The 19,394-nt window shown below is 43.5% G+C and overlaps 1 protein-coding gene across 2 annotated transcripts; it reads left to right on the forward strand.

Annotated features, from left to right (window-relative positions):
• Positions 1–1,211: 1,211 nt before the first annotated feature.
• Positions 1,212–18,851, forward strand: LPL (lipoprotein lipase). Of its 2 annotated transcripts, none has more exons than XM_082497257.1 (10): positions 1,212–1,565; positions 8,519–8,685; positions 8,827–9,006; positions 9,587–9,698; positions 11,582–11,815; positions 12,062–12,304; positions 13,386–13,506; positions 14,322–14,504; positions 15,654–15,758; positions 16,748–18,851. In XM_082497257.1, exons 1-10 carry the CDS (start codon positions 1,481–1,483, stop codon positions 16,791–16,793), a joined length of 1,476 nt encoding a protein of 491 aa, XP_082353383.1. In that variant the 5' UTR covers positions 1,212–1,480; the 3' UTR covers positions 16,794–18,851. The 2 variants fall into 2 exon arrangements, with proteins under 2 accessions (XP_082353383.1, XP_082353384.1); XM_082497258.1 differs by having other exon boundaries at positions 8,522–8,685.
• The last annotated feature ends 543 nt before the right edge of the window (positions 18,852–19,394 follow it).

Here is a 19,394-nt window from a genome sequence, read left to right on the forward strand (position 1 = left end):
CTGGTCTGATAAGAATTGGTTACTCTCAAAGTGAATCCCCTTTGCTTCATGTTGCAAAACCCGGGAAGTCCTCATTCCCTGCAAGTGCCATAAGCTTCTTTATGAAGCTGGGCCTTTGACAACACACTGCACAGTGAAATGAAAGCTGGTCTTGTTATTAATTTAATATTTCTCTATTACATGTCCTTACATAACTGATCTTTCACCCAGTGGCCACCGATGCAAAGATGCTTGCAAACCACATTGCTGAGTGAGGGGCAGAGAGAGTTGAAAAGCTCAGAGGCAACTTTGCATTTCTCCAGAGGACAGATGCAGTCTCCAGTGAATTAATTCATGCTCCAAACTTGTATCCCCTTGAGTGCTGGCGAAACAAGGTTTTGGCAACAGGTTTTTCAAGGGAACAGCAGAAGGACGCTTGCAGGCACTGAACTGAAAATGCAGTTAGCACTTGATTCCCGGTGTGAGAGCCTGGATAAGAACGCAGATCTTATCCGAAGCACAGTGGAGCTAGGTCACAGAATCACAGAATGGTCAGGGTTGGAAGGGACCTCTGGAGATCATCTAGTCCAACCCCCCCACCAGAGCAGGGTCACCTACAGCAGGTTGCACAGGACAGCGTCCAGGAGGGTTTTGAACGTCTCCAGAGCAGGAGACTCCACAACCTCTCTGGGCAGCCTGTGCCAGTGCTCTGCCACCCTCAAATTAAAGAAGTTCCTCCTCATGTTAAGATGGAACTTCCTATGTTCAAGTTTGTGCCCATTACCTCTTGTCCTATCACTGGGCACCACTGAAAAAAGACTGTTCCCATCCCCCGGCACCCTTCCTTCAAGCATTTATAAGTATTGATAAGATCCCCCCTCAGTCTTCTTTTCTCCAGACTAAAAAGACCCAAGTCCCTCAGCCTTTCCCCATAAGAAAGATGCTCCAATCCCCTAATCATCTTCGTAGCCCTTTGCTGGAGCCTCTCCAAAGGCAGGGAGGACCGCGCCGTGCCGGACGGTCGCACGCCGCACTGAGCCCGGGGCTGCGCTGCCCCCGGGGGCCTGGCAGGGTCGCGGCGCCCCTCGGGAGCGTCTCGGCCCCCCCCGCCCCGCCCCGCCCCGCCCCGCCCCGCCCTCGGGCAGAGGCGGCCCCGCCCCGCGGCGCGCGCCCAATGGGTGTGGATGTCATTTGCATATTTGCATATTGGCGGGGACATAAGGGCCCGGGAAGGAGCGGGGAGCGGTGGTGTAGTGGGGTTTGGTTTGCCTGCTGGTGTTGGGGCGCTTCGGGGTTGCTCCCAAAGCGAGCCGTTGCCATCGCATTATTTTTGCGCTACAGTTGTATTTTGAGGAAAAAAAAAAAAAAAAAAAAAAAAAAAAAAAAACAAAACGACAAACCCAAACCGCAGGGCAACTTTTTTTTTTTTTTTTAAAAAAAAAAAAAACTTTTACCCCGAAACTTTTCTGCCGCGGCAGAGCGCAGGGAGAGAGGAGGCGAGATGGAGAGGAAGGCGTTCCTGGCTGCCCTCTGCCTCTGCCTGCGCTGGGTGTCTGCTCTTGGCGCGGCCCCGGCCGCCGCCGGCGGTAAGTGCCGGTCCGGGGAGGGGGCGCTGGGCGGTGCGGGGGGGGGGGGGCGGGTAGCCGGTAGCCTGGACGGAATCCGCCCCGCTGGGGGGTGCAGGGGAGCTGCCGGGCGTGCCTGTTGCATTTGGGGGGAGGTGTGTGCAGGGGACGGGTCTCCAGCATGGCGCGAAGGGGGAGTTTTCAACTGAGCGTTGCAAGGCTCTCCCGCGGTGCTGCGGGACTTGGGTGGCGTGGGGTGGCCTGGGGCGCCGGAGAGTGATGCTGGGGGGGGATGTACATCTTGTTAGGAGAGACCCGGAGCCGGTTCCCTGCCCAGAGCGCAGGCACAACCTGCCGGGCTGATGGCACGGGCTGTGGAGGTTTGGGATGTGTTTTTTTTTTTTTTTCCCCAGGAGCAAGGTGGCTTCCGAAAGTCCCTTGCTGGAGGTGGATTGGCACAGTGGTAGCACCACGGTGGGGTCTCCCGGCTCTCTGCAGGGCCAGGGCCCTCCGTTGTGCATGGGACTCGCCCATCCCATGGGAGCCCTGCATCCCAACTTCCTACGGCTCTTGGTCTGAATTGTCTAAGGCAAGGCTGAGTGATAATGTGTTTGGGTTGTAGTTAATGCCTTTAATGCAGCAGATTCCATTAGGGGGAAGTGAAGAGGGCTATACTCTTGCAGTGTACATGTACGGTTGTACTTACACTACACCTGTTGTACCTGCATTTGTGCATAGGCACCCTCCAGGCTAGAGAAAGTGGAGCATCTGTGAACGTTGGCTACTACATGTTTGCTAATGCTCTCTTGGTTAATCACAACACGATTGCAGCTTTAATGAGCAAGGAGACTAGTTTTAGGAGACCACTACTCAAACTTATGTTAGCAGTGCCCTGTCACAGTCTAACCTTCTTACACCGATCTCTCACAAATAACGTCTATCTTTAAAAGTGCGCAGTCTTAGAAGAAAATGTGGCTGTAGCTGTTGGAGCTGCTGTGTGATACAAAATGGAATATGGAAACTGCTGCTTTTTTCACTGCAGATGCCTTTCTTATTTCCTTTGTGTACAAGGAAGCTGAAGGAAAGTATTCAAAAGTAAGAGGATGGGATGCTAGGGCACAGCTGAAGGAATGTATTCTTCCTTTGAATTCAGTCTTGTGCCATCAGAAGCAATCAAAAGCAGTTTTCATCACAGTTTCATACACTAAAATAACTCTCTTCCCAGAGCAAGCTTTTATTTTAGGAATGATTTGCCACAAACTTGCTAATGATTACATTATTTTTCCTTAGGAACAGGTTATCTGAAAATAGGTTGTGTGATCGTCCTAAAGCTATCTGAGCCTTCAGTCCCACGCTATTTCTTGTACACCATAGTAAAAAAATGTTTTGAAACCGTGGAAAACGCATGATCCAGCTCTCCAGGAATCTAGAGTATTTAATAAACAACATAAAAAAAGATATGCTAGGTGAAGATAACATTGGTGTTCCAGGAAAAGATGAAAACATTACTAGGAATACATTCTGATCTCTATTTTTACCAGTGTAAATCCAGAGGCAGGGGTTACAGCAGACTTACACTGCTGTGTGATGTGGGCTGCTGGCTTCTGGTATGGCTGAGTTTGGGATAGACCTACTAGGGCAGCTGTGGCATGGCCCTTCTAGAAACAATGCATTTCTGAGAAGGCACAGAGGTGAGGCTGTTGGGCATCAAAAGCGTGCTGGAGAATAGCATGAGCGCTAGCACTCCTAAAAGCTTGCTGGAATCTCTTCTGTGCAGGAAGTACTTGCATGGTGTGGCTTTCTCATGCATCCTTTCCTCCATATTACTGCAAAGCCTGACAGTGATTGCATTTTATTGTCTCGGGCTAATTCCAGATATCCCAGAGGGACTGATGAATGGCAAGAGCTGTGCTGGATTGAGTTACTAGCCTCCCAGCTGCAGCTGAGTAAGGATCTATTTGACAGGGAGTGCCTTGGAGAAGGGTGAGCACCCATGTGCACAGCGTGAGAACAGCAGTTTGCCCTCGTTTTGCCAGCTGCAGGACTTGAGCTGTGAGGTCCCTGCTCAGCTTCTGAGCTTGGGCCCGGTTGCTTTTCAGAGGTGTTGCTCTTTCTTGTGACTCTGCCTGGGAAGTGAATAATGTATTCTCAGGGCTCTGCCAGTAAGGAAGATGTAAATAAACTTGAAGTTGTAATTTCTCTACAGCAAAGTTAAACAGTAACCTGAGTTGCGGGATTGCAACACACAGTAGTCCACTTTCAGTTTATAGTGTAGATCAAATTAAACAATACAGCCCCTTTATTACAGCCAACCATGAGTTTGCTTCAGAACTCATTTAGGAATTCAGCGTGACTGACAGATGGATGATCCTAATGCTGGTTATCAGCTGAGAGAAGAGTTATTCCAGTTAACTCCAGTTGGTTATGTAAATGTTTGATGTTACGTGCAGATGTTTGCTGCTCTGTGTGTGTGCATGTAGGCTTCAGTTTATACAATCTAGCAGTACAATTTCAAATGATCTTTGCACCTAGCTAATAGTATTTCCACTTCTGTGTACATAACACTAGGAAATTGTTGTTTATCAAAGATTTCCTTTTTAAAGTGATAGCTCAGGTGCACTGATTCTGACATGCATTGTTATCATATTTGGCATCCTGTGTCTGATGCAGACAGTTTAACTTTCGATTAATATTACAGATGCTGTTACTGCCGCAAAACCCACATTCTTCACCTAGCTGACCAGTGAAAACAGTTGTCTTCATCAGAATCAGTTGCCAGGTCGCCTTGGGCTTCCCATGAAGGAAACTTGAAGCTGAATTCTCTTGATTAATGTGTGAACTTGTATTTGTACTGTGTCAGAATGCTTAAAGTCAGTGGGATGTTTTCAAAATTGGTAGGAGTCTCTAACCAAATTGAGTTTCACAAATTGCAAGTCCAAAGTGTCACAAGGATTAAACAGGAAAATGAAACTACTGACCTTTCCCAGTTTCTAAGCTTTTTTTTTTTTTTTTTAACTTTCTTCTGAGTCCTGCAATATTCTCTGTACCTTGATGTACAGGACATCTTCTTTTTTCTTAAAATGTGAAAACTGAAATTGTGTAAGTGGAGGTGTAACAAAAGCATTAGAAACTTTGCAGAGCATGATAAAATGATGGAGTTGGCAATGCAGCCTGTAGGCTGTTAGAAAAGCGTTTCTGAAATTGGTGGCTTAGTTCTTAATTCTGCTCCCTTTTCCAGTTCCCTAAATAATCCTTTTGTAGGTCACCTTGTAAGCACATAGCGGTGGCCAGAAAATTTTATTTTGTAACAGGGGCTTGTAGTTGCAAGTGCCTACCTGGAGGCTTTTGCCATACAGAGCACATGCCTTTATACCTCTGCTGAACTGATCCTTGGACAGTGTGATTTTTAGCAAAAGCATGGATGCGTTTTGTCTAGAACATTTTTACCTCCAGGTCTGCTTCTCTTTCAAGGCCTTGTTTAGAAATGGACTTGCATTCTTGTCACTAAAAACTACTCCAGTGTCTCAGTAAGGATGCACAGAAATTTTTGTACCTAATTTGTGTATCTATATTATGTAAAACCTGATGCAAATTCAGGTGAATTTTTGTCCACCTTTCAGAAACATGCTGAAGACTCCTTATTTCTGGGTCTTCCCTTGTTTAATTAACGTGGGTTAAAACATATAATTATCTAACCTGTGGTCAGTGTGTACACTCTGCATTTGTCTCTGCATTTCTTTGGCTTTGTGTAGAGCTATAAGAATGAGACCCAACTGTTTGACTAGCTCAGTTAGGATGTGATTCAAGGAGACTTCTCACTTTCAATCTATGAGGAAAAGGTCTGTGACAGAAGTCTAGCGTATGACAAAGCTTGGTTCATAAAAATTCTTTTTTAAATAGACCAAGATACTTTGAGGTACAAAAGTAGAATTGCAAAGGGATATGCTTTCTGAAGGGATATGCTTTATAGCTTCTCAGCTGCAGTTTTAAAGCATGGTACATAGAGATGTCAGTATGTGTGGTGGGCATGTACATACTACTACATACCTCTGTACTGTATGCCTAAAACTTAATCTGCAGGAGGTGGGAGGTGAGGTGATACTGCAGCTTGTGGGCAGCACAACATGAGGTGCAGACAAGTTACCTTAAGCTTTGAGCCATACAGAATCTGCAAAGCCAAACTCTGGCAAATTTTGAGGATAGATTCTTAATGAGAATCATTAAGAAGTCTAACAAACCCCACCACACGTATTTCCTTCATCCAGAGGGTATCTTGTTGCTGGGAACTGAGCATGTGTGGACATTAGACAATGTGATACTTCTTGTGAGCAGAAAAGATGCTAATAATTTATTCTCACTTTCTAATTCCTCATACAACATAACTAAATGAGCAGAGTGGCCTTCTGCCATTTCCCTAATTCATGGGCTGTTTGTTTGCAGCTGCTGCTTTCCTGGTGATGGCTGCATCAGTGCTTCTATGTCCTTAAGTCCCACCCAAGGATTTTTTTTTTTTAGGCTGAAACACACAAATATTCGTGAAGCACTTTGCACATCTTCAGTGGTAGGTGCCACTGTAATGCAATCTTTCTAAGTTTGGTGCACTTTTCTAAGTGCACCTTTAAGTATGGTGCACTTAAGAGTTGCAAATTTAGTTTATTACAAACTTATTTCCAAAAGAGATGTGGTCTGAATTTGTGTGCAAAGTCTAGCATGTGTTTGTAATTGAAAACACACTATAAGACTGGATATCAATTTAATTTAGATTTTGGATGTTTATCAGGTAGGTTTAATGCAAAAGGGAAATGATATCCAAGTATGAAAGGAAGCAGTATTGACTAGTGAGCAGGTGGACTATTCTTGTTCACCTTCCTGTGCTGGGCAGGAATAGACATAATTGAAAGTCCTTGCATTGTTTGCCTTACAGTTGAAAGCTGTTCTTAGTCCTTTCAAGGTTTTACTGATTCACTGCTGAGTGAAAAGTTATAGTTGATATTTAACCAATCAGCCTTTGGGACTTTTCTTTTTCTGGTTAAAAAGTAAATAGCTTAAGCCTAAAGATTTTTTCAGAGAGGGGTTTTGTACTCTCTCAGTTGGTGAGAATATGGAGTTTTGAATGTGCAAAAATATAAGAAAGAGGCAACTTCTGAGAAAGATCAGCATTTGGTTAGTTTGATAAATTTTGCTTTCGTAGGTAAAGTCTTATATTCACCATTATGTGAGTACTTCTACTGTTTTGGAGAAAGGTGTTTTTCATAAATTTTACCCCTTCTTTAGGAGGAAGGAGGCAGGAAGGGGGGGGCCTCATTGTAATTATCCTGGATTAGCTAGCCAGCCTAGCGCAGCCAAGGTCAAAACCTAAAGCTGAGTGCTGCCTGTGCTCGGTGAAGAGTTCTTGTTACTTCCCTGCATGTACTTTGCTTTCAGCAGGTGAGAAGTCCTGATGAACTCAGGCAACGTTAAGCCATTGGTGTGGATGATGGCAGTCTCTCCAAGGCTTATACATGAGCATTTGTTGCCTGCCTGTATGTTGGGTTTATATCTCACACAAGAGGTTAGACCCTGATTTCTGTGGTGCTCCAGGCACAGCAGGAACCTCCCAGATTTTATACAGCTACCTGAGGGCAGAGTTGAGGTTGAGCATAAGTCAGTGCCCTGCCGAGTATGGTAGCTTGAATGCGAAGACCACAAAAAATTAAGTTTTAGGAAAAAAAATAAATTAATTTTGCATTGCCTGTGAATGTGCGTTGCAGCACAGCTTTATGGAGAAATACAAATCTACCAGTTATCATAGTAAACCTCTTCTGCAATGGGAATAAGAAGGGGAGTGGAAATCTGTTTTGCATGTCTGGCATGAGGTTCTCACCATGTCCCTTTGCGTTCCCTAAGGTGGCTTGGAGCCATTCATTAATGTGTGTTTAGGGGCTTGTGAAAGCTTGGTGGTCATGGTGCCAGAAAACACAACACTGAGCAGGACAGAGTTGGCCTGAGTTCAGCTGCACTTGGAAAACAGGCAATCAATATTTGCTAAATGCAAGTTGCCAAAGTAGGGCCCAGTTTTTGAAAACCTTTGGAGTTTAAGCTAATTACAGGATCTGCTGAATATAGAGGTACTTAAGTGTTGAATCAGATGTGAAAAGAGGAGGCATTAAAGTTTCTTCCCAGCTAAAGGAAGTAGTGAGCACGAAGCCTGAAATTACTTCTCTGCCTTGGCAGGAACAAAAGGAAAACTTGGATTTTGAAGCTGGAAAGGGTCCTATAAGAAGTGATCTTTTCATGCCATCACATGCTTTGTTACCACCAGTACATAGCTTCAGGCAGAGGAAGGTTATTTTTTTTTTCTGCAGTATATCAGATCTGAAAAAATGCTGCCTTCAAAATACAGGCTTCTGCTTTGCTAGTTCAGTTTTCTTAATGGGTGTCTTATCTTCTCACCTGCTGTTTTTCTCTGTTGGTAAAAAGTTAAAACTAGCATTTTGTAAAAGAGCGGTGTCTTTGCAGCTCTTATTTTTAATGCACTGCAACTACTGGGTTGCCTTGTTAGTCAGTGGTTATTGCTGAAGTGATGTGGAAGATGCACCACCAAAACATGTAATAGTATGGTAGGAACTTGCTGCTTTCCTGCATGTACTGTCTATGACTGTCCTGTGCAGTTTTCTGTACTGCTGTGGTAATTCACAGGTTTCCTGTTAATAATACAATGGGGAAAATGCTGACTCCCAAAAGGAATTCATACCTCTCTGACAGCTGGCCAGATTCTCACTGTTTTAGCAGGACCTTGGAGGGGGGGAGCGATTTTCACCCTTTGACTTCCTCTTTACATGGCTGTTGTGGCGCAAAAGGAGCGCTGTAGGAAATAAAAAACACATGTCCCATTTCTTGACTGTTCCTGATATCTCTCCAACATTGTACCTGTGACTTCTGAACTGTTTGTCCTAATACTCCTAACACACTATGTTTCCTGTGCTCTTGCATAGCAGAAGCTGAGACCAATTTTGAGGGAATTGAGAGCAAGTTTTCCTTACGGACGCCTGCAGAGCCTGACGAAGATGTCTGCTACCTGGTTCCTGGGCAGGTGGACAGCCTGGCACAGTGTAACTTCAACCATACAAGTAAAACTTTTGTGGTGATCCACGGGTGGACGGTAAGAAGAAAGGGGAGGACCCTCCCTCTTAACTGCACTCCTGAAACCGTGCTAGATACATCAGCTGAGGTGTCTATACACCACAGATAATATTAAGATATCTCCTTTTTTTAATTAAAAAAAAAACCCCAACCTCAACAGGTGACAGGAATGTATGAAAGTTGGGTCCCGAAGCTGGTGGATGCCCTGTACAAGAGGGAACCTGATTCAAACGTCATTGTGGTGGACTGGCTAATTCGAGCTCAGCAGCACTACCCAGTGTCCGCTGCATACACTAAGCTGGTGGGAAAGGATGTTGCGATGTTTATTGACTGGATGGAGGTAAGACATGTAGTCACATGTCTCACACTGTACATAATGTCCTAGGAGACAAAACAGCAGTTAATAATCTTCTGTTGGGTAGATGGAGTTAAGCTGTTGCAGACAGTACTTTTGCTGGTAAAATCCCAGCTTTAATTTAGTTGTATCTCTTACATAAGGACGTCTTTTATAGTGCATTTCAGAAACTTCAACATGTGGTCTGTGGAGCTCTGTGAGTCCACAGGGTTAGCTGTGAAAGACATGTTGCTATATATTACACAGTAGCCAGACCTTGGGAAGCAGAAGTCTGCCCTGCCTTTGGGAAATACTTAGGAGATCCAGAAACTGGTGGGGAGGGGGTGGCTGTGCTAGTACACAGCCCTGTGTTCTGTCCTTCATTCTGCATTCCTTTCTGCTTAGATTTTTACCTAAGGTTAGCTAACTCAAGTGACCTAGTATGGCACAAAATTATGTTAATTGTATTTAGTGTTCCTTTTATTATTCATGGCTCAAAGAGAAATCCTAGTGTTTACAAAACATTTTCCTTTGTGTCTTCTGATGTTTTCCCATTTGACTTTAAACAAATTGCTGTTTTCTGCAGGAACAATTCAATTACCCTCTCAACAATGTCCACTTGCTGGGGTACAGTCTAGGTGCTCATGCTGCTGGGATTGCTGGCAGCCTGACCAAGAAGAAGGTGAACAGAATTACTGGTAAGAAAACCTGTGGCTGTAGAGTGGTGAGCCTTGTCTCTTGCATGTTGAAATTGTGTTCCTCTGGAAAATCACCAGAATAATTGTTTGTTGGCAGTACTTAGGTTATGTGTTCATGCTTTATTGAATTAGCAGGGCAGATATTTCTGTAGTAGAAATAGAGAAGGTTCTGTAAACAACAAAGGTGGTGGGGGAGAAGCCTTGATGTGCTTCTGCACAAGAAATGAGTGAGTAGGCAGGGGATTCATCAGCCATGAAAAAAGACTAGTTGGGGAAGATGTGATTAAGATTGGCCAAATCCATGGCTTGGAGAAGGTCACAGTATCTCTTGCAGCAAGAGAACTTCAGCTGGTTGTCTTCATCCAGGCAGTCATCCCTTGCAGCTAGTGGGAGCCATTCAAAAAGAATGGGAGGTGGATCCTCCTGCAGTGGGTGTAGTACCTGCAGAGCTCTTTTCCATGGGATGCTGTGAAGGCAAGACATTTATACAGGCTCAAAGGGAGACTGGACAGGTAACCAGAAGAGGTCTGCTGGGGGGGTACCAATAAAAAAAAAAAAATCCTAACAGGCTCAAGTAGTATTCTAGGCTGAAAATAATACTGGGAGAGTTTGGGGAAGGGGAGGGAAGTGTGTGTGTGTGTGTATATATATGCTTGCCTTATTCCTTTGACTGCTTAGATGTTTTAGTGTGTTAGACAAGGCAGAGTGCATGGCCACTCTGGGGCTGGTTTATAGCCCAGCACCTGGGGAGCTGAGCCCCTAGCATTGATCTCAGTGACAAAGGAAATGCCAACATCAGCAAATGAGGTTAAGAAAAGCACTCATCTGTGGTCTCTTTGCTGCAGAGAGAGCTTGGGAGCAGCATTCAAATAAGAGCCTAGCTCCCTTCCTCCTGGCACCCTTTGCCCTTCCACCTGAGCCTGGCTGTGATAGCAGGTCTACAAGCATGCTGGGGGGTGGGGTAGGTAGCAGTTGCATCAGGAAAGGCTGGCTCCTGAGAGATGGCAGATTATAATCAGGAGGCCAAAGCACTAGTCTCTCTACCCTTCCTTTCTCTCAGCTGCAGCTTTCTCGCTTCTGCTGCGGCTGCCAAATCATTCAGTCACCTGTAGCCCTCTGTTATGTCCCCATGGTTGCCCTCGGAGCCCAGGATGAGCCTTTTCCTGGGAAAGCAGCATCACCATTAAGCACGGATGTGGTCCCTGAAGTCCTCACAGGACAGGGGGAGGGAGCTCAAACTGGGTGAGGCTAACCAGGGGTGGGCAATCCCCAGTCAAGGGCTGGGGAAAAGTCATGTCCCTTCAGTTCCACCTTCAGCCATCTCTCAAGTAGTTGTCTGGATTCAAGAGATAGTACTTGTTCACTAGCAGAATAGTTCTGGGTGTTTTTGATGTCAGTGTTGCTGCAGCTTGACAGTTTACCATAGTAATACCCCTCCCCTTAGGCATGTAAACAGTGAAACTCTTGTTTATGTTTCCCACTTGTTCCCCTAGCAAGGACTTAACGGCAAGGCATTTTCCACACTTCAGATAGAAATTTTACAATTCTTGACAAGAGAGGAAGACATTGAGAAAATATTTGCTAGCTTGTTTCTTCCATCCACTGTAAATGCTACAGCTGTGAGGAAGTTATCTGGGCTTCTTTGCATATGTTTACATACACCTTATTTTTTTTTAAACACTGACAGCATTTCAAGGTAGTGTATTTGATTCTCTTGAATACATGAATGCTACTTAAATGATCCTACTGTAATGTCTGCAGTGACACCAACGCCATATGCCACACTCCAGAGCCCAATGTGGTAGCTGAGTTTGGCATTTGTTGTCACTGTCAGTGTCTTTGGCAGACAATCTCAGGTTTTCTTTGTGGTTTGCCCCATAAAGGGTTAGATCCAGCTGGTCCTACCTTTGAGTATGCCGATGCCCTCACCCGTCTCTCCCCGGATGATGCTGACTTTGTTGATGTCCTACACACCTACACTCGAGGCTCTCCAGACCGCAGCATTGGGATCCAGAAGCCTGTTGGACACATCGATATTTATCCTAATGGTGGAGGTTTCCAGCCAGGTTGCAACTTGGGAGAAGCACTCCGTCTGATTGCTGAAAAAGGTTTTGCAGGTGAGGCTGTTCTGAAACAATCAATATAACATCCAAAGGGAGGTCTTCAATATCCTGCAGTCTTCCTGCAAGCAAAGAACTCTGAATTTCAGAGGCACAGGAACTTGTTATTTTAAGTACTTTTAAAAGTCACCCTGTAAAGCCCAGCTCTGGCATAGTGGATTGTGCCTGTTGACAGCATTGTTTAGGGGTTTATATCATTGTATGCATGTGTGTATACATATTGCACATTTTCATTCTTTCAAGATGTGGATCAGCTGGTGAAATGTTCCCATGAACGATCCATCCACCTCTTCATTGACTCCCTCCTCTATGAAGAAAAGCCCAGCATGGCCTACCGCTGCAACACAAAGGAGGCCTTTGAGAAGGGTCTCTGCCTGAGCTGCCGTAAGAACCGCTGCAACAATTTGGGCTACAAGGTCAACAGAGTGAGAACGAAGAGAAACACCAAAATGTACTTGAAGACCCGTGCTCAGATGCCCTATAAAGGTAGGTCCTGCTTGCTTACTGGTGAGGAAGACTGGTACTTTTGCTCAACTGTGTGTCAGGGTGGGTGCATGCTGCAGATGACAATATTGTTGCTTTAGTGCAAGTGGTCAACAGAGGCGAAGTTTGCCTGCAGTTTACCATTAAATGCAAGCTAAAGTGCAGTCTCGGAAAAACGGTGTCATCTTAATCAAGGTGTGGAGGTGGGGGGTAGAATACAAAAAGCAAGGTATTTTGTAACAGGCTTCTTAGTAGCAAAATTAAGACTATTTACTCTGTGGCCTGGTCACTTGGAACAACTGAGTCTTCCAAATTTTTTTCAGCATTTTTGATCCAAATGATTTTTTCCTACTGTGGGGAAAATGTGCATCAGGATAAGCTCTGCTGATTAACTTCTGTAAAGATATGCAATGATCGGACTTGTGGCTTTTGTAGTGCCTTTGCCGGAGGAGCACCATCCCTCATTAAAATAGCACAGAACTACTTGATTCCCATTGCCACAGGTCTGAGAAGGACACTACCAGAAAGAACTGGAAGGCTTTCAGCTGGGGAAATAGCTTCTGAGTTGGATTTTACTACTTTTTTTTTTTTTTCCTTCCCTAGTTTTGACTGTACCACATGGTATGCTCATTGTGTGATGGAGCAGCAATCCAAGGGCACATTCCTGCAGTGTTAGAACAGCTGCAAGACTAGTGTTTTGTTGGTATTTGGTGCTCAATCTGCAGTGTCAGTTGGTTGAATTTTTTTCATCAAGGCTCCAGTATAAGGAGGGCACAGGTCATTTGTTTCAAATTAAGGATGACAAGGTTTGAAGGCGGTACTGGGGTTGTTAAATGCAGAATCAACTTAAATGCAGAGTTTAGTTGCAAGAACTGCAAAGGTGTCTTTTAATCATGATTTCCTTGCATCCTAATCTTTACCTGCTCACAAAAATAGTTCCCTGGATACCTGTAGGCAACTAAACTCCTCAGTTAAGTGATGTTGGTATATTCCAGCCTAGGATTTGCATGAGGGATTTTGGCACCAGCAGTCTCTCTGGAGGTTGAGTTTTTTCCTAATGACCTTTTCTTTTGTGTTCTTCCAGTCTTTCATTACCAGGTCAAGATCCATTTCTTTGGAAAGACTAACACAACCAAGACAAACCAGCCATTCCTGATCTCTCTCTATGGCACTCTAGATGAGAGTGAGAACATTGCCTTCACACTGTGAGTAGCTACAGAAACAACTGCAATGTACTGTTGAGTCTACCTAAATCTGTTAAAGCCCCAGCTGAAAAACTTGTTCTAGCTTCAGCTACAGAAATCTTACAGGATCCCAGAATCTACTCTTGTCCTTGATCAAGGGGATGAATCCACTGCTGACGCTAATGATCTAAGCTCTATAGGAGCTGTCTTCGATAAGAGATCTGAAATATGAAATGAAGTCTGACCTGTGAAGTCTGACGTGTGGCTCAGTGTAATAACATTTTTTTTCTGGTGTGGCAGGGTTCTTGTTTTCTTCTTTTCTGTATTTTTATGCCATATTCCAGCTGTGTTAAAGCTCTCTAAAAGCTGACTGCAACTGAGTTAATTATCTGATAGGTCTGAAGGCATCAGTGCAGAAGCTGAGGGAGACATGGGATTTGCTTCTACAGCTGTACAAATAAGAAGTCTGTGCTTCCAGCCCATAGGCTGGCAGGGAATGGGGCTGGAAAGCACCAAAGTCTGTTTTCTACTCTGAGGAACCTAAACTGTTCCTGGCTGGTGCTTCTCTGGCTTCTGAGAGCCACCAGCACTGGAGAAGACACCCCTTGCCTGGCAGTCTGTCCCAGGATTTTACCAGCCTTGCTCCAGAAAGCTTTACTTGTGCCTTTACAAAAGCTTAAGGTGGTGGGTTTTTTTCCTTATTCCATATGTCAGAACTATGGAGAAGGTGGTTTCCTTCTCTGAAGTACATAAAAGGAAACAGAACCAGGGCTTTAATTTTCTTATCTGTCAAACAATTCTTTTTTTTACCTTTTTCCTTATTCCCCTACCCACAGGCCTGAAGTCTCCTCAAACAAGACCTTCTCCTTCCTGATTTACACAGAAGTGGACATTGGTGACCTTCTTATGCTGAAGCTGCAGTGGGAGAAAGACACTTTCTTCAGCTGGTCGGACTGGTGGACTCCTTTTACATTTGACATCCAGAGAGTCAGAGTGAAGTCAGGAGAAACTCAGAAAAAGTAACTTGGTTTGATTGCTATAAGCTGCATCAGTTTTAATTGACAGTGTTTCCCAATCCCTGGTATCTCACAGGGCAGGACAAAAAATGGAAAGCAGTTACAAATTGGTGCAGTGCTGATCAGGGCTCCAATGGCACCAAACCGGCATTTATGTCAGCCAGGTTTGCTTCCACTGGGATCTGCAATCTGTAGTTTTACTCCCACAAATACATTTGCATACCACTGTCTCATGTGCCTCAGGTTAGTTATAATATGCAGGAGAGGATCTCCATCTGTTTGTATTTGCAGTTCCTCTCCTTTCTCTTGCTGGATATTTGCACAGGTTTTCTTGCGAAGAGCATGCTTGGAGGAGATTTTTAGAAATCCCTCCAAAAGGGGATTTGCACAAGAAATCATTGCTTTGTTAAGCTGGATTTTCATAGGAGTTGAATACCTGAATGGTGGATGAAAACTGAAACACATGACTGTTGCAGGATGTTGCTAATGCGTGAATGTTAAAACAGCAAAGTGTGAACAGAAATGCTTTGACCTGAATCTTTTGAAATGTTCATGTTCACTAGACATGAGATCTGTCAGCAGAAGGTGGACTCAGAACAGAGTATCCATGTCCTATGTACAGTAGTGTGAATAATACGTTCCTCCTTTGAATAAACAAGTCAGTCACTTGATCAAAGAACAGTTATCAGAGCTGAACAAATATAGGGGTGGGGAAAGTACTGATAAATAGAAAAGCAACTGCTCAGGTTTGCTGGAATTGGCAACCTACTTTGTTTGCAAACATTTGAGGGAGTAAGGCTTTCTTCCAAGGCTATTCACCTGACAGAAAAGGCACACAAGGACCGGTGTAAATAAAAATCCAAGGACTTTGAGAGACAGATTCTGCTCTCTTAGCCACAAGAAGATTTTTGTGCGAAGGACCAGTGAAAGTGACAGCTACAGTTTCAGGTCCATGCATAATGTGTTCACCAGTTTTTCTTGCAGCGTTTCCTTTGTCACAGAACTTTCTTTTGAAAAAAATAACTTTCTTACAGGCTTGTAAAGTAGTAGTGCCTCACATGATAAAGACTACTTCCAAGCACTAGTCCTGTTCCTACAGTTAAAAAGAGCTGTCTGGCTCAGTCATGTGATTGTCCAATATTTATTCCACAGGGTGGTGTTCTGTTCTCGAGATGGCACCTCACATCTCAGTAAGGGAGAAGAGGCAGCGATATTCGTGAAATGCTTGGAGCAGCCCGTCAACAGGAAGAGAGGAGGGTATGAGTGATCACTATTGGTTTTGGTTTGGGGGAACTTGAGTTGGCAGCAGGAGGATCTAATAAAATGTCCCGATTTAGTTGACTTGTGCACTAGTCTTCTCAAGGCTTCAGACGCATCACAACTCAGACTAACCTGAGGACTCCTTATGACAGCTTTGGCAGCTTAAAAACCCTAGCTGGGTAACCATCTCCTTGTGTGGTTGTTAGTGTATCTGAAAAGCCAATACATGTCACTGCCTTTCACATTCATATGATGGCCAAGTATAAATAACTGTGTTAGTGCCTTGTCTGTAAACCCTCTCTAACAAAGAGGAAAATATGCCTCTATCTAAAGATGCCATACACCCTTAATTGAAGAATATCAAAACATCCATACTGAGTCAGCCCAGAGCCCTTCTTCCTCACTGGCCAGCAGCAGATTCAGAGGCTGTGGTACAAAAAGTGAGTAGGCATACGCAGGTGCTCACCCTGGCTCACTGCTTTCTGCTGGCAGCCATCAGGTGTGTGACTTCCTGATGATTTGGATCAGAGATTGAGTTTTTGTTTAATAGCCCTTGGTGCACTTTAATTTTTTTGATCAATAATTTTTCTGACCCAGAGTAAACTTTCAAATGTGGGGCCAGCTGTATTTGGACTTTATCCACTAAGGTTTGAGCTGGAGAAGTGGTTATATTTATTTTAGTGCAATTGCTGTGTGTGAAAGGTCTCATGGGGACAATTCTAGACTGAGATCTAGTTCTGCATAAAAAGACACGCGTGCTGACCTTCACTCCAGGGCAATGACCTGGGGAGGCCTTGAGAGCTCTGTGTGTGTATCTGACATGTGTAAAATCAAGCAGCAGCCAGGAAAAGCCCAAGTACATTATTTATTTTCCTGTTAAGTACTATTTTTTTAATCTTAAGTCTCAAAAATAAGACAAAAGGGAACAAGCATCTTACATTTTCCTCTTCACCTTATCTGTCTCTTTTTTTTTTTTTTTTCCCCAGTGCTAAGAAAGCCTCTAAAGAAAATTCTGCTCATGAATCTGCTTAAGTGACAAGAATGAAGTTTTTCCACACTGGGGAGGAGGAGAGTCTGTTCATCCCCGTGGACTGGATGTTCAGAACCAAATATATAGAAATATTTATCCGCTGCTGGCTTTTTGCCTGCTATTCCTAGCTATCTTAGGAGACTTCTTGTAAGGAAGTCTCAGCATACGAAGTTACTAACCATAAAGATACATTATTCAAATAGTTAAAAAGAAACCTGCAAAACAACTTGCCAAAGGCTTGAGTGCTGGGAATGAATAAGTAATTTTGCTTAATCATGGTGCCTTGTGACAAGGTTTCTTGACATCAAATCCTCTATAGCAATTTTCTAGTATTTATTGAAGAGAAGTAAAGCCCTGTACCTGGCTCTTCTTTCTTTTCAGGAGTCTTCTGAAACTGGACAGTGGTTTTGTTGTTTTTTTTTCTGGCTTTGCTAACTGAATTTTCAGACAGTTCAGTGGCTAGACTTCATTGTCTTCAAGTGTGTGTTTAGCAAATGAGTAGGTTTTTCATGTGAAAAAAACACCTTTGCTGTGTGTCAGAGACTGACAATACGGGGATGAATTTTTCTGGTTTGTGGTTATGAATGTGTTTTACTGGGGGTAGATGCCAGTGCCACTTAGCAATAGGTATGTTCTGTTAAGCTATATACTTCTATGCAGCTTACACTGGAATACCCCAGCAGTTGTAGAAGACGGCAATACCGGTGGCCTATGCAGACATTGAACTTCTCATCTGTGCTTTCATTCATTGAAAATTAAACCACCTAGCCTCCAACCTGCGTAAATAAGGAACTGCTAAGGAATTGAGCTACCAGAAACTGCAGGAAATTGATTTATTTCCTTTTTTTCCACCACTTGCTTGCATCCCGTATGCCAAAACTGTGACGCTTTCTCTGGTCTTCGACACCGAATGTCAGTCATGCAGTTGAGTGGCTGCTGTATGCAGTCTTTGATGCAAGTCAAACCACTTGGCAGGTGACAAGCATGCGCATGCTTCCCTGTACTGCAATTGTGATTGCCCGTGACCCACCTCGGTTTGTTGCTTGGCTGTGATACAGTGTTAGATCGTAGGAGCTGCTTGGTTTTCTGACTCGAGGTGGAATCCAGCAAGGAGCAGGAGCTGTGACAGTTAAATTAAAAGGAGCCTGATTGTGTGATGCACAAGAATGAATGCTCTGAAAAACACTTGAATTAGACATGCTGCAAGTTGCCCAAAATAGATATATTGAAGGCATTCTGCTTCCCCTTTTTTGAAGTAATGTAATTTTTCTAGTGCTCTGAGAGGTTCAATAGCCCTCTCTTAGATTTCTATAAGGTAAACAAAATACTGGGGAGGCAGAAGGGCATGAAGGTAGACACCTGGGGAAGTGTAATGTGAACTATTGATGCTGTTTTTTGTAGTCTTTTCCTGCATGTGCAAGACTGGAGGTGGTAATTTCTCCGATATCATCCCATCTTGAAAGCAAAACCAACATGTATGCATTTATGTGGACAACTCTTTTTCCAGCCATGGCTGCTAGTATATTTGGGGATAAGTCTTAAACAGTGCAATATGTTGGAATATTAATAACTTTGGAATTGCTCACATTTGATTTCCTAACCCTTAAACTACAGCAGAGATGTGATGAGTCACTGAGGGTGGGGTTGAGTATTGAGCCACTGCATTTGAGACCTCTAAAAATAAATATAATGATTTATTCCCTGTAGACTTCACATTTTCTTGCAATTTTCTCTTAACTCTTAAGTTCTTTGGAAATAAAGTGTCTGAACAGGTGTGCTCTTAATACAGGATAAAATACAAACACATACAGAACTTGGATACAATATAGTGAAGGTTCTTGTACGTGAGGACACATGATTTAGCTTTGGATGTTATTTATTAGCTGTAAATAAGATATTTATGTGTGTAAAGGTAGTTTGTATATATTGCTAAAGTTGCTGACAGTCTCTACATTAATACAGTTGTGTGGTATTAATCATGTATATAGCTTTCAGAGATTTTTATCAACAAACCACTTACACTGCATTATTTCCTATGTCATTAATACATTTTTTTTTTTTTTTTTGAAAAAGAAAGCTCCTCAGTTTTGTACAGAATGGAAACCTATGGTTTTAATAAAATTCTAAAACTGATGCCAAAGTCATTAGTTTCCTTTTGATGAAAGAATCTGCTGTATATCTTTTATGTGAAGGCCATGGCCTTTTACTTGGATTCTGGGGTGAAAATATGGGGTAAGACTTTTTTTTTTTTTTTTTTGAACAATGTGTGATATTTTTTTTCCCATTTCCTTTTGGGGAATGTGAAAATCATGTAACAAGACATAAAGGAATCACTGTGCTAGCAAGTATCCCCATTAGAAGTGTCTGGTCACCTGCAGTTTGTGGTTTTCAAGTTTCATACCCTTTTAAGAACACCCCTTACTCTGAGAGACTCATTTCCTCTTTTTTGGCAAATATCAGAACTCTGCCTCTGCTTCTCACTGTACCAAAATAGAGATGTTCTGACCCTGTGGGTACAGGAGGCAAGCACCAGTCCTGTACCACCACTACCGCTTAAGGGAGTAGCAGCGAAAAAGAATACCTCTGACCCACATGTTGTGAGC

Source organism: Vanellus vanellus (assembly GCF_965231255.1).
Source record: "Vanellus vanellus genome assembly, chromosome: Z".
Classification (NCBI taxonomy): Eukaryota; Metazoa; Chordata; class Aves; order Charadriiformes; family Charadriidae; genus Vanellus; species Vanellus vanellus.

Bases quoted from the DNA above. Each gene is read 5' to 3' on its own strand.
- LPL (XM_082497257.1), top strand. From the start codon at position 1,481: ATGGAGAGGAAGGCGTTCCTGGCTGCCCTCTGCCTCTGCCTGCGCTGG. The intron at 12,305-13,385 runs GTAGGTCCTGCT...GTGTTCTTCCAG, and splicing joins TGCTCAGATGCCCTATAAAG to TCTTTCATTACCAGGTCAAG. The intron at 13,507-14,321 runs GTGAGTAGCTAC...CCCTACCCACAG, and splicing joins GAGAACATTGCCTTCACACT to GCCTGAAGTCTCCTCAAACA.